Source organism: Aegilops tauschii, chromosome 7 (assembly GCF_002575655.3).
Source record: "Aegilops tauschii subsp. strangulata cultivar AL8/78 chromosome 7, Aet v6.0, whole genome shotgun sequence".
Taxonomy (NCBI): Eukaryota; Viridiplantae; Streptophyta; class Magnoliopsida; order Poales; family Poaceae; genus Aegilops; species Aegilops tauschii.
Genome location: NC_053041.3, coordinates 432,280,686 through 432,294,509, shown reverse-complemented (window position 1 = coordinate 432,294,509; position 13,824 = coordinate 432,280,686). Strand labels below are relative to the sequence as shown.

Genomic DNA, 13,824 nt, shown 5'->3' with positions numbered 1-13,824 from the left:
CGGTGTTTCTGATGGTTGTTAGCTTCCTTATCAAAGGATCCATAGACACCCTATAGAGGATGTACATCCCCATCATATACATGGGGAGACTAGATCAGCTGGAGTTAATTAGCATGGTTTTACTCTCCTTGGAGGTAAACCTGTGGTGCCAAGGCTCCACCTTAGCCTTGGTTTACTCTACTAGTGTATCAAGGTCCTTAATTTGGATCCTAGTGTCACTCAGACGCACCCCTAAGTAGGTTATTTGAAAGGAGGATAGTTTGTAGTTTAGATTGTTCGCAATCTGTTGATGCTGTTCAAGAGGGTAGCTCATGACCATCACTTCGCTCTTCTCAAAGTTGATCTTGGGGCGAGACATGGCCAGAAAGCATAGAAGTTGGAACCTAAGATTGATAACGTCAAGCTTTGAGACTTTTGCCATCACACGTGGTCCGGGGTGTAGCTCACTGACCTGGGGAAGTGTGGACTCGACATCGATCAGATGTGACCAGTGGTTCTCTGAGGTGGGGGGGGGAGGAGAAGGTGTGGGTTTGTGACATAGGGTACTCGGCTGGTACAATGGAGACTCACACGGTAATAGTGGTGAGGCGTGCAAGAGCAGAACACCACGATAAGACCGGGGCACTCGTGGTCAAGCATGTGGTTAGACAATTGTGGAGGGTGTTTGAAGGATCAAAGAAGATGAGTACATACGGATTTCCAGTAGAACGAGTGACACCCCTTTTAGACCATATCTATCGAAGGCATCCTCAAACTCACCAAGAATTGAAGGTCACATTCAAGGACTAAGGCCCTGTTTGTTTGGACTTTTGCGACATTTAAAAAAAACAAAAAAGCTACAAAATTGGTGCTATTTGCTCCAGCTTTTGGCTTATACCATCATATAACAATATTGATTCATAACACAAAAAGCCGAAGCACAAAGTCCCTATTTAGAAGCTTTTGTGCCTTTTTTTGCCAAAGTGAAAAACTGCAAAAGGAAAAGCCCAAACAAACGGGGCCTAAACAGCCTTCCTACCATGGTTACATCCATAGCCCCATGAGCTACACATGTTCAAGTTCTAGAAATTTTAAAGATAGAGCTCGCACATGCCACTCAAATTAAAGGCTATGGAAGAAGGAAATTTTAATGCAGACGTTCTTTAGATTTAAGTGGGTCGTCCAAATTAAACTCCAGCTTCGTTCAAATTAGGGTTCTTTAGATAGAAGTACATGTCAAAATTAAACTCGGGCCAAGTTTGGATGTATGAATTGGAGAGCTCAGTATGATTAGGCTGGAATGCCCAATCACCAAATCAAATACTGAGCTAGTTGTTGTCCTATTTCTTCTACGTACATAAAAGTCTGTGCCGAAGTACTTTATGCAAGATGCGCATATATGTGAATCGGGTTTTCTAAATTTGTGAGAAACCGCCGTGCTTCTCACGGCCACACGCAGCCACATGCAACAGTCAAATACCCCAAAAAGATAGCCTGCATAGCATGCATAGTGCAGCAATCTTATGCGACACGCACATGAACATCAGTGAGAATCAAAGTCGAAATAGGACAAGCCATAGACATTATTGTTCCAGTGCCTGTCGAAGGCAGCTACAGCATCCATCCATAATTAACAAACGGATTAATAAGGATATAGCAAAAGAAAAGAAGAAGTAAAAATAGAGCTCCCAGCGAAGAACATACAGATGGGTCTCTCATCTGATCAGCAAGGAAGGGCCTTCTTCTAGCCTAGATAACCAAAACGGTAACACTCACTCTCTTCAACGACAGTTACTGATCCGCGACGCAACAGTCTCTAAGGCCACGACTAGGGGTTTGTTGCCCGGAATTGCTGCCCTGGACGCCGGCTTCAGACGAGACAGACTCAGTGCAACATCGCGCGAGGCGAACGGGGGCGGACTGGGGTCTTGGATGGGCTCACCCTGCACAATCCAGAACAAGCAAACAGTTGAGTACATCGCCGTAAATCAGCTTTACAAGTAACAATGATTCAAAACACGCATGGGAAGCAAGTGCTTGCCTGACAGGAAGGGAGCCAAGAAGCATGCCACTGCAGTTCAGGGCCAAAATTGCTCCTTCTGCCTACATGTACAAATATAAGAAAAAGGTCAAAAGGGCTAGACAAGACTGTAAAGGCCAAAAAAACATCACATAGAAATATAACAATTAGGTATAAAGCTTTCAATCAATCAGTTGTGACATTATGCTGACACACAAACGAAATCAGTAGATTTTTAATTTTTTTGCAAGGAACAACATTAAATTAGACAATAATATACCAAGGAGAACATTATAATTAATAAGTAATGAATCTTGAATGTGTCGTGCTTATAAGAAATGTAGAGTGCAATTAGGTAGAAGATGGCTCATGTTTGAACATAGCAAGAGTAGCAACAAACTATGAATCAATCATAATAGTATTTCCAAACTTGATCAGCTAAGATACACTCTACTGACTAATGACATCAGACCAAAACTTCTACCATATGGACCTTATAAAAGCTTTCTACTTTTATCCCAACTTCTGAAACTTTCCAAGTGACTAGACACTAGTTTGAACTAGTTAAGAGTGGAAGCAGCACTTGAATAACCAAATCCTTAACACCCCCAATTCCCAAATAGATGAAACTTTGATGTTATTTTTGCACAGAATACTTAAGTAAAACATTATACAATATTATATTGTGAACAAGTTTTATGAAAAACGCAATGATGACAATTCCACATAAAACATAAATACTTTTTAACAATCAGTTGTTAATGATAATGAAATTTGACTGCACACTTTCTAAAGCATCGTATATTTGGGACTTAGGTAGTACTCCCTCCGTCCCATAATATAAGAACGTTTTTGACACTACTAGTAGTGTCAAAAATGTTCTTATATTATGGGACAGAGGGAGTACAAGATTATGGTAACTTGGCGCAAAGAAAATGGGGACCAATCAGCTTATAGCAAGATAGGTAATTGGGCAATTAAACCAGTAACCCAGGAATATAATAGAGTAAGGGGTTTCTTTTAACAAATATTTCACTATGGACAAAATGTTTCAAACAGGTAGGACAGTATCACATTTTGAATCGAAAGATTTAATAGGAGAAATCAGGGAAATGTTGGTTGAAATGTAAGCAACCGCGTGAAGGAAGATTAAAAAATATACCGAACTCGCAAAACAAAAGGTTTAGGCAAAACTTGGCCGGTGATCATTTCCACATTTCCACCCAACTAAAATAAATATTTTTTTATTAACAATTAGTTGTCAATGATAGGGAACTTTGACTGCTCTTTCTAAAGCACCATCTATTTTGGGGCTTAGGTGGTGGCATAGAATATTATGACAGATTGGTGCAAAGAATATGGGAATCAATCAGTAATGCTCAAAACATAAACCGATAGAACAGTTAAGTGGCCAAATAATCCCTGCTTGGTGGTCAACCGAATAGCCGATTAACTGGCCCGTTCGCCTATTAACCCCCTACTCGCCAGCCAACCGAGCAGTTACCAGTTAATGATTTCCTGATCATTGTCAATCAGCTTATGGCAATATTAGCAGCTGGATAATTAAACCAACGGAGAGATATCCTAGACTAAGGGGTTACTTTTGACCATAATCTTACTACCAAAAAAGTGTTCGAAATTTAAAAAAATCTAGTGGGGAGAAATCAGATAGATGTGGTTAAAATTTAAGCAAAATATTTTAAAAACACTGAAATCACAAAAGAAAAGGTGCTGGCAGAACTGAGGTAATGTTACACCATATAGTACACATCACTCAGTTTCTACGGATGCGCCTTTCTAGATAAGTTAATGTCCGTGCAGTTTTTTGTCTTCTAAAGAAAAAGATCAAATGATGACGAGAACATAAATTTACTTGTCAATTTCATGATCTGTCAGAAACATTGCAGTTTGGGTCTGAATCCAGTAGCTAGGCTAACCTAAAACATTGTGCAATGTGCATTTCGCTTTCAGAATATAACTCTGAATGTCAATCATACAAAGCTCAAGCTTGTTCCTAGTGACAGTCCTTGGTTCATGAAGTCTGATACAACATGTTTTTACAAATTTTGGGTGGAACTTGCCCCCACCTAGAGACCTTGGTTAAGAACAAAATGCATTCTGATCCCTCTTCGTGATGTTCTGCAGTTGCTGTTTGGTTAAACATGAAGGCTATACTGCAGATGAAGGGAATAACACAGAATCTACGCGGTGGGGATTAAAACGAAACTAGTGGGGCATGTTGTTCGCGACTTGTATGAGATGGCTGCTGCTTTCCAGAAGGATTCAGCACTTCTGGTGAGCAAAAAATGTCCTTGAGTTTCAAATCATAAAGCAAGCAGTTTGCTGCATGTTTTGCAGGATGGTTTCAGAATTCAGATTGAATGGAATTTTGTGCATTCTTAGTGTTATTTTGGAGCAGCTTTCCAGATTGTTATCATGACAAGAAGTTGAAGTACTGTCGTTAGTATGCACCAGAGGCCAAAATGTTTGGCCACTCTACAATTTATCTGATGTTTCCTGTAAGAACAGATATCATGTTTCTAATAATGGAAAACAGAAGATACGTGTGAAGAAATTATCACAGGAATGGTCAGATGTTTGGCAACTAATATCCGATGTTTTTTGTAAGAACAAACATTGTGTTTCTGATTATTGACATTGCAAAGGAATGATCAAACGTAATACAAAGAAAAGGAGAAAATGATGTGTGGCGCAATGCAAATGTCAAAGGATGGTCAAATTAAGTTTGACTGTGAAAATAACACTTCTATAGAATAAAATAGTGTAGCAGATGGATAATTACAAACACAAAAGGTTTCCTTAGTTCTATCTTTGCAGTTTTTTATTATGCAAAAAAAAACAGTTATTGGATTAGAAGGAAAATCTTCTATTTATCTACGCTATCCACTCCAAGGAAATTAGCAGCATTTGGAAGGTCAAACAGTATATTCTTGATAACTTATGGTGAATTTGAGTACAGTATCAAGCTTTGCTTACCTGAACAAACTCAACAAAGGCAATGCACGTGGCATGCACGTAATCACCGAGCAGCCTCAGTCGAGCAACCTAATTGGAAAGGGAAAGTACCAATGTCTTGAGGAAATGACTCATCTTAGTCATATAAAAACATGTGTTAGGAAGATAAAAGCATTTGAACATACCTCCCCACAAATTCCCTCAAAGAAATTCTTCACAACATCCTCTGGAACCTACATGTTCATGAAAGGATAACTAAGAAAGCAGAAAGATGCAATACAATCACCATATCAAACTCCATGTGAAATCACCAAAGAACACAAGGATGTTTGGATTTATCGTTTCGAATTGTCCTTTGGCTTGCTTATTTAACTTTATTCTAGATCATAATTGAAATGGCCACTGCTACAAAATAAGAAATGAAGTAATACATCTCTAAATATTAACTTGGGAGTATTGGCACATTACACTTACAAAAAATACCAACATTATTATAAAAAGGGATATCAAAACAAAAGAAATCTGGTAGACACATAAACTCAGCCATCCATTCCGATTAAGATCTAATATCGACCCCCTATTTTAAGACATATGACTGAAATTTATATGCAAGTCTGAAAGGACAATCTGCTTTAGACTCTGCCTAGTCTTCAACTCGTATAATGTAATGTATCATGTGGTATTGAAGGAATTGCTTTAAAATTAGCAATAGCTAGCGGGAACCCATAACCCATCATAATGGGTCATCTTTATGTACATTCGTTCAAGGAAAGGGGTTTCAGTTCCAGCTAATTCCAGGTACCTAATACCATATCAGGTTACTAAGTTTACAATCACAACAAACCAACATAACAAGCTAGTCCTCAAACTGTTCACCAGAAAAAGGAAAGAGTGCAACTCGCGCTTTTGCAGGCTTTCGGGATACATATTATTATAATTTACTTGCTCAGTTGTAAGCGTAACAGAAATGAAAGACAGGGCAGCATACATTTTTGTCAATGTTAGTACAGTACACAGTCCTGGATACCATTTCTTTCTCGTCCTCTGTCTGCACAAAAAGGAGAGCAGATTCAGGCTAATATTATTACAGAGCTTGGAAATCACCTACTAGTAGGATCCAAATTTGCAGAAAACTATGCGACTAAATATGTTCACTTACTCGAGGAAGAAATTTGGGGTTCACGGGCAAAATTGCAGTCTTAGATGGCAGAACTCTGACAGGATAAAAACCAAGAATGGTTCCACCAAGCGTTAGAGCTGCTCTTGCACCGACTGCAGAAAAAGCAGAAATTCATCCAGGATTGCTTCTTACAACATAAGAGTTATGAAATAGCAATTTATATGTCGAAGATACTACCATCATCGGCGAACTCGATAAAAGCAAAGCGCATCACTGAGTTTGGATCACCACAGATACGGCAATCTACCACCTACAAGTGCAAAAGATGGTTATAACATTACTGAGTTTCAACAATGACATAAACAAGCAAGTATCCAATATTGCCTATATATAGCAACTACTTAAAGCAGGGGCAGATCCAGGAATTTCAGGATGGGGGTGTATTTATGCACAGCTATTTACACCACATCGCTTTAAACTCGGTGTATAGGGATATAACGCCTGTTTCGTAGAAGATACTAATTCCCATCAATTGATGATTATGACAATTTTCAGGATGGGGGTGTATTTATGCACAACTATTTACGCCACATCGCTTTAAACTCGGTGTATAGGGATATAACACCTTTTTATAGGGATATAACACCTGTTTATAGGGATATAACGCCTGTTTCATAGAAGATACTAATTCCCATCAATTGATGATTATGACAATTAGGATAGGACGTTCCAGAATGACTGAAACCAAATATCTGATAGATCAGTAACACTTGAGCATGTTATGTCTATACGGGAGCTAAAGAAAAACAGAAGACGCAGGAGATCCTGGTAACAGCGGACGTGGACTCAAATAATTTAAGTACAAAAGCTGGTGCAAGCACATGACCGAAGGGATGTGCATAAAAAATTGGTGCAACATAAGATGATCTCTCTGTCCCCAAAGGCTGCTGGCACTTAATATTAGAAACTTTAGCGGTTGGGTTATTTAAATGAGGATTGTTTGGTTTTGATCAATTTAGTTGGATTTCTGAGATGAATGAACAAATGGCGCCCCGCCTTTATTGGCAGCAGGTACAAGTGTGGCACGAATATGCTGGTTTGTAACTGATAACTTATAACTAACTAACAGGGATAACTAAACTATACTAATAGATAAGTGTAAGAACAACGGTTAGGCCATATTCCTATTGGGTTGGGACAAGTTATCTCTTATGCCAAGGATCAAAGAGGATTGGCGGAATAACTAAATAATTAATTAGAAAATAACAGAATTATACATATGTTAAACGAGTCAAAACTCTGGAGTCATATTTGTACAACTGTAGTCACAGTACAAACCCATACTTGCTGTGCGCCACAAAATACAAACAAAAATGTGTTCCAACATACTGGATTCAAGATATAAAACATATATGAACTCATCATAGATTACTTGTCAAGATGATGTATTCGACTTAAATAGTTCTGTCATGCAATATTTTAAGCCATTAAGAACAGATCGCTTATTTTATTCAAGATATAAAAAAGGATATACGGACAAACAAGCATCATATGCTATCACAAATAATATTTTCAATAGTAAGGAGTCTAAGAGCATACTTGACCACAGTTTGAGAAAACCTCAGCAAGCTTCTGTTCAGTGACCTGCAAATCGATGGGGTGGGGTGGTGTGGGGGTCAGTCAATTAGGAACAAAAACTGAAAAGAAGAAACTAATACAACAGCTAAATTCTCTTTGATATTCTCACATGTTGATCAATGTCTGAGACATAGACAGTTCGCCGTACACTATCCTCCCTATCAGTTCGCCTTGGCCGAACTCCCATCCTACGTCTCCCCTGGTTGAAGCCATTCCTTCTCTGTAACCACAGACCAATGCAGGTGATCAATATAACCGAGAAAGAAGTGCTGCCTCCTAAAACCCAAACATGGTGAAATGTAGAATTAGCATTGACAAACAAATTTATGTGAAAAAAAACTAACAACAACTGAAAAGCAAACGGATATGAAGTCAACCACACGAATCCAGTTAAACGGACAAGAGATGAGAAGAAATCAATCGATCTATGAGAAAAAACCGTTCACCAAAGTAACGTTCGCGACATCCAAAATTGGTGGTGCTAATATCAAAACCCAACTACACCTAAAACCCTAGAAAAGAGATCAACCTCCGAGCCGATCGCGTGAGAGAGAGATCAAAAAAACCCAAACCCATCAACATCATCATAAACCTCAAATCTGATCGACTGATCTGGCCACAAGGCGTCGCCACTCCAAAGCGCCACGCGAAACAAATCGAAAAAACCGAGCCCGAATCGGCAATTCGGCTCGCGCTTACCCGTCGATTCGGCTGGCCGTTGGCGGATCCGTCGCTGCTGGAGTCTCTGCCCGCTCCGCCCCCGCCACCGACCACCTGCAGCACGTGCATCTGCTGATGCTGGAACGGGTGGTGGGGCGCATAGTAGTCGATCGCGGGCGAGACGAAGAGTGGCGCGTCGGCCGACAGGCGGCGTGCGCCGTCCCCCTGGCGGCGGGAGAGCGGCACGAACTCCTCCGCGGAGGGGTTCAGCTTCTTGAACAGCTCCTCCAGCTTCCTCACGTCACTCTTGTACTCCCTGACCTCGTCCTCCCTGGCCTTGGCCGCCGCCGCCCCGCCCGCGCCCGCCGCATCGGCCCTCTCCGCGCCCGCCCCAGCCGCCGCCGGCACGGCATCGGCGCGGATCGGGCCCTCGGCCGCCACGGCAACCATTTCCGCCCGGCGACGAATCTCACCGCCGATCGCGCCCCCGGCACTAGCGGCCCGTGAATTGGCGAGAAAATCGAATCGAGGACTAAGGAATTGGGCGTGGGGTTGGGTTTTTATTATTTATTGGGGCTGCGAGGAGGGAGGAATGGAAGGGAAAAAGCGTGGAGGAGGCGAGCGAGATCGCTTTCGGGGAGGTTGGCTATAAATAGGTGCCCAAGCCCACTCTTTTCTCTACTGCGACTAATATCCTTTTCCTTTTCGTTTCCGTGCGCTACAAAGTCCTTTCTTGGGGGAAAATAAATCGGTGTGGGGCGTATTCGCCTTTGTTTCTGTCCATTACGCTTCTGTCATCGTGTTTATCCGTTTATTTATTCATCTATTCTTTGCGCCGAAAAAATACTTTCTTGAAGAGAAATTATCATTTTGCGTGGAAGCTTTCTAAAGAGAGATTGAGTTGTATGGGTGTGTAGAATGGCGGGTCATCGGGGTGAACGGTGGGATCTTCTGAGCTTGCGGCCATGTTTGCGGAGTCAGCGTGCACGTATGAAAACATAAGTGAGATGACCGGCAACTCTCACTATGGGCTTCACCGATTATTATGCGGTGCGCATTAAACTGCTGGGAGTTTTGAACGATAGGTATTGGGACGAGAGGGTAGAGTGCAGAGGTTGGTGAGACTATGTCATCTGGCAGATCTGATTGAGGGTTAGGTGGTCGTATGTTACTGCTCATAATAAGAGCAAAACAAGTACTCTCTCTGTCCTAAGATAATTGTCCCAACCTTCAATTTTAGTATAACTTTGTGCTAAACTTAGTATAAAATGAGACATTTATTTCGGGACGGAGGAAGTATGATTTTCTTTTTCCTTATTGTCTGATGTTAAGCGCGCAATAGAATGACCATGTGTTGTGTTAATGTGTTGGGTGTATACATATTTTAGATACTTGTATACTAGTTATTACTTATTTTAGCTGAAACTGTAGAAATTCTTTTTTCACGTACATTTTTTATAATTTAGCGTTGTATATGTCATTGTACAGTGGCTCCCCTGATAAATGTAAATATACATCAATTTAGCATTGTATAGCTCGTTATAAATTTAGGAGTGTATAGGTCAGTATACATTGGTTCCCTATATAAATATAATTATATATCAATATACGGGGTAATGCATGCAATCTTTGGTGTGTATTTTTGTGTCGAAGTTAAGAACAAAATTAGACCATGCAGATTCAGGTAATCAGAAAAGGGGAGCGAGATATGGTGAAGGAAGGTGACCCTAGTCCTATCCTATCCTATATACCTAAATAGTTGATTCCTATGTCAATTTTCTCAACATGCTCACATGTAAACTCACCATATATGCCACCTCATCATCCCACTAGCTGTTTCTCTTCATATGCATGAAAACTACTATTAATATTCTCTCTCAACATGCACACATCCCAACTTAAATCATTCTAATTATATTTCTCTCAACATGCATATGAATTAAATATATTCTATATATATTTACAACTATACAATAATCAAATACAATATATATATATATATATTATTTTTATTTAAATTATTGCAAGCAATCCCTGCAACAACGCGCGGGATATCTTCTAGAACTACCTATTTTCACTGTCATGTAGTAAGTGAAAACGCAGGTTTACTCCCAGAGGGGGGTGAATGGGACATTTTTAGAAATTCGTCAAACTCTGATGAATTTGACGAAGATCGGAGTGAAGAAATAGAAACGTGAGGGAACTAAATCATCACAGGAACAGAAAGCTTGCATACAAGATACATACAGGTGAAGAACATGCAATCATACAGGCATACAGGCATGAGGAAGATGAACTGAAGAAATGAAAACAGCGTGATGAAAGTCTTCAGTTCAAATTCTTCAGAAAGTAGATCGCAAATTCTTCAGCAACGGAAATACTAAAGGTAAGGGTGAGGAATTTGAAACCAGGTTGGCTCGGTGAAGACACGGCGATTTGGTATACCAGTTCCAGCTGTTGTATCAAATGTACGTCTGGTTTAGGCGGTTGAGATGAACTTAGAGGACACTTAGTCCTCGCTGTATTCCTCTTGAGCCAAGGTCACTTAGGCCTCACCCAATCACTCATGGTAAGTCTTCAAGGTAGACTTTCAAGACCTTCACAGACTTGTTCACCGGCACACCACAATGACTCTTGGGTGCTCAGAATTTGACGCCTAACCGTCTGGAAGAATGACAATCTTCAAAGGTAACAGGCCGGTCACACAGTTCAGTGATACTCAAATCACTTTGTCTCTGGTTGGGTTTTTCCTCACTTGGATTCTCTCAAAGTAGTGAGAGGATGGGTTGCTCTCAAATGACAAGTGTCAAGTTCTCTCTATAGCAGCCAACCAATAAGTGGTTGTGGGGGCGACTATTTATAGCCAGGGCAACCCGACATGAAATGTCATAAATGCCCTTCTCAGACATGACCATTGTCAGGATAAGGATCCACTCAACAGCTGGCACGCGGCGCAACAACGGTCATAAGTCGAACTCTCAATTTTATCGGGGCACTGAATTTCCTCACGATAGGCGGATCGCACTGGCGAAATCATAACTCCTCAGTGTGACCAAATTCGTCAGCGACCAGGTGAACTTCGTCGGCGTCGCTAGCAAATTCGTCAGTTGTTCCAGAGATTTCCAAAGGCTTCACTCGAAGCGTCTTGTGTATGTATAAGTTTGAGCATCACTTTGGAAATGTAAAATATGTTTCACCTAGACCCCCTTTAACAGTACAAATTTTCCTATGACTCAAATGAGAAGAAAGAAACTATGAAAACAAAAGTCTTCAAGCTTCATAGTCTTCACATTAATTTCTTCAAAGGCCGTACCAATTTCATCACCAAATTCTTCATTTGAAGAAATATATTTTTAGGGGTTGTCTTCCATGGGTTAAACCAAATCTTCAGGGACTATAACTCCTGTGTACACTCACAAACACATTAGTCCCTAACTTATTTGTCTTCAATACTCCAAAACCACTAAGGGGGCACTTGATGCACTTACAGTAAGCATTGGCACCATAATTGTATGTTTAAGCACTAGCCGGGGTGACTTTGAAGTTGCTTCCCAAGAGGACATGGACAATTTAGTTGTGGATTTCCTTGTGGACTTGATTAGCACTCCAAGAAACATTTCGACAACTTTAAATTTGGATTCAGTTTCTATATTGGCTCTTGATCTTTCGCCGTAAGAATTGGATTTCTGTGGGCGAGTAATTAGAAAATCTAGAGGATACCACGCGCATTGTTGCGGGGATTAGTTGGTAAAAATTTAGATTGATAACATGAGAACCAAAATAAAAAAATACATGACTTATTATATTTGATCATGTATATATAAAACAATATTTATAATATAAGTAGAATAACTAAGTGGAAAGCATTTTCCCATGCATGGTGGAATGTTGTGGTGGGTCTTTTCCCATGCATGATTGCATGTTGAGGTGAGCATTATCCCATCCATAGTTGTATGATGAGGTGGCGTCCTTGCATGTTGAGATAAATAAGCTAGTCGGGATGAATCTCTTAGGTATATGGGATTTCTCAAGACAAAGCTCCTGGCCCCAAGGGTTTCTCTGCTAACTATTACGAAATATGCTTATTGAGATAAAGTAGGTGATTATGGTTGTAATTCGGTATCTCACCAGAAGTGACAACATGATTTGCATGCCAGATCAAGCATTTTTTTCTCTATTAGGCAGGGTTTGTGGATATATGTGATACAAGTCCATCGGACTAATCCATGGCTATGTGTAGTATTTGGCGTCGAGAGTGGCACCAAGAATGGATCAAGTCATTGAGACAAATTGAAAGCGCCTTCATGAAAGGTTAGATCATCCACTCTACCAAAACTTTCATTAGGTGTAGGGCACCTCCTCTATTTTTTCAAATTGGACATTTCCAATGATTTTGATTTGGTATCTTGTATGTACCTAATTCACGTTATACGAAAAGACAATATTTGGACAGCAAACCACTACTGCAGGATGCTGCTAACGCGACACTACAATCAAAGACCCTTCGACGAAACTTTGTGCGATGCATTAATCGCAAATGATGATGTAAAAAAGTCAAAAAATATGCAAAACGTTTGCAATGGTGGATACATCAAACACGGTTCAGATTTTAGATGCGGGGCATACAGTTGATCCATACGAATTGTTTGCGATGAGACAGAACAATAGAAACGGGCAACCATATCAAGGTGTGTGCAATATACGGCATACAGTTCGCTCCGATGAACTGTTTGCTATTAGGAAATGCAATAGAAACGGTTAGCCAGATCGAGGTGTGTATGATATACGGCATACGGTTCACTCAGATGAACTGTTTTCGATTAGGGAACACAACAGAAACGGTTGAGCTTAAGAAGATATGTGTGATATGCGGCATACAGTTCACATAGATGAACTGTTTGCGATGAGCCAAAAGAACACAAACGATTCGTGTAAACAAGATGTGTGTGATACGCGGCAAACAGCCCACTCGGATGAACTGTTTGCGATGAGAAATTATAACACACACGGTTACTACAGTTAATTCGTGTGTGATTCTGCGTGTACAAAAAAAAATGCAAACTAGTTGCTTGCGGTGGCTAGGAGTATCGCACACGATGCGTCTGCGAGTACTCGTGTGCGATGATTAGTAAGTTACACATACCGACAAATGGTCTATGATGTGTAAATTCTAAACTTCTAGCAACCCTATTGCTTGAAGTTAATGGTTGACCTTTCATTCTTAGACCATTGGTTATCGAATCACCATTCTAACATTGATCGTGCTACCTAAGCCCATATGTCGGTTGCACCTTTCAACCATTTTTTTAATTATGTATGATTTACTCAAGCATACATCATTATATCATTTGATCTGACTAATGTTATCTCCTTGTTCACATAATTGTGGAAACCCATCTTTTGGAAATCTCGATGAATTGTCGCTGAGTTC

The 13,824-nt window shown here is 40.4% G+C and overlaps 1 protein-coding gene across 1 annotated transcript; it reads right to left on the bottom strand.

The window, feature by feature from the left end:
• Positions 1 to 1,532: 1,532 nt before the first annotated feature.
• Positions 1,533 to 9,050, bottom strand: LOC109757607 (polyadenylate-binding protein-interacting protein 8). The gene is made up of 10 exons (XM_020316429.4): positions 8,433 to 9,050; positions 7,843 to 7,953; positions 7,695 to 7,739; positions 6,333 to 6,405; positions 6,135 to 6,247; positions 5,964 to 6,023; positions 5,161 to 5,208; positions 4,997 to 5,065; positions 2,021 to 2,082; positions 1,533 to 1,922 (listed from the first exon to the last, which is right to left on the bottom strand). The coding sequence occupies exons 1-10, from the start codon at positions 8,841 to 8,843 to the stop codon at positions 1,865 to 1,867; spliced, it is 1,050 nt and encodes a 349-aa protein (XP_020172018.1). The 5' UTR covers positions 8,844 to 9,050; the 3' UTR covers positions 1,533 to 1,864.
• Positions 9,051 to 13,824: the final 4,774 nt, after the last annotated feature.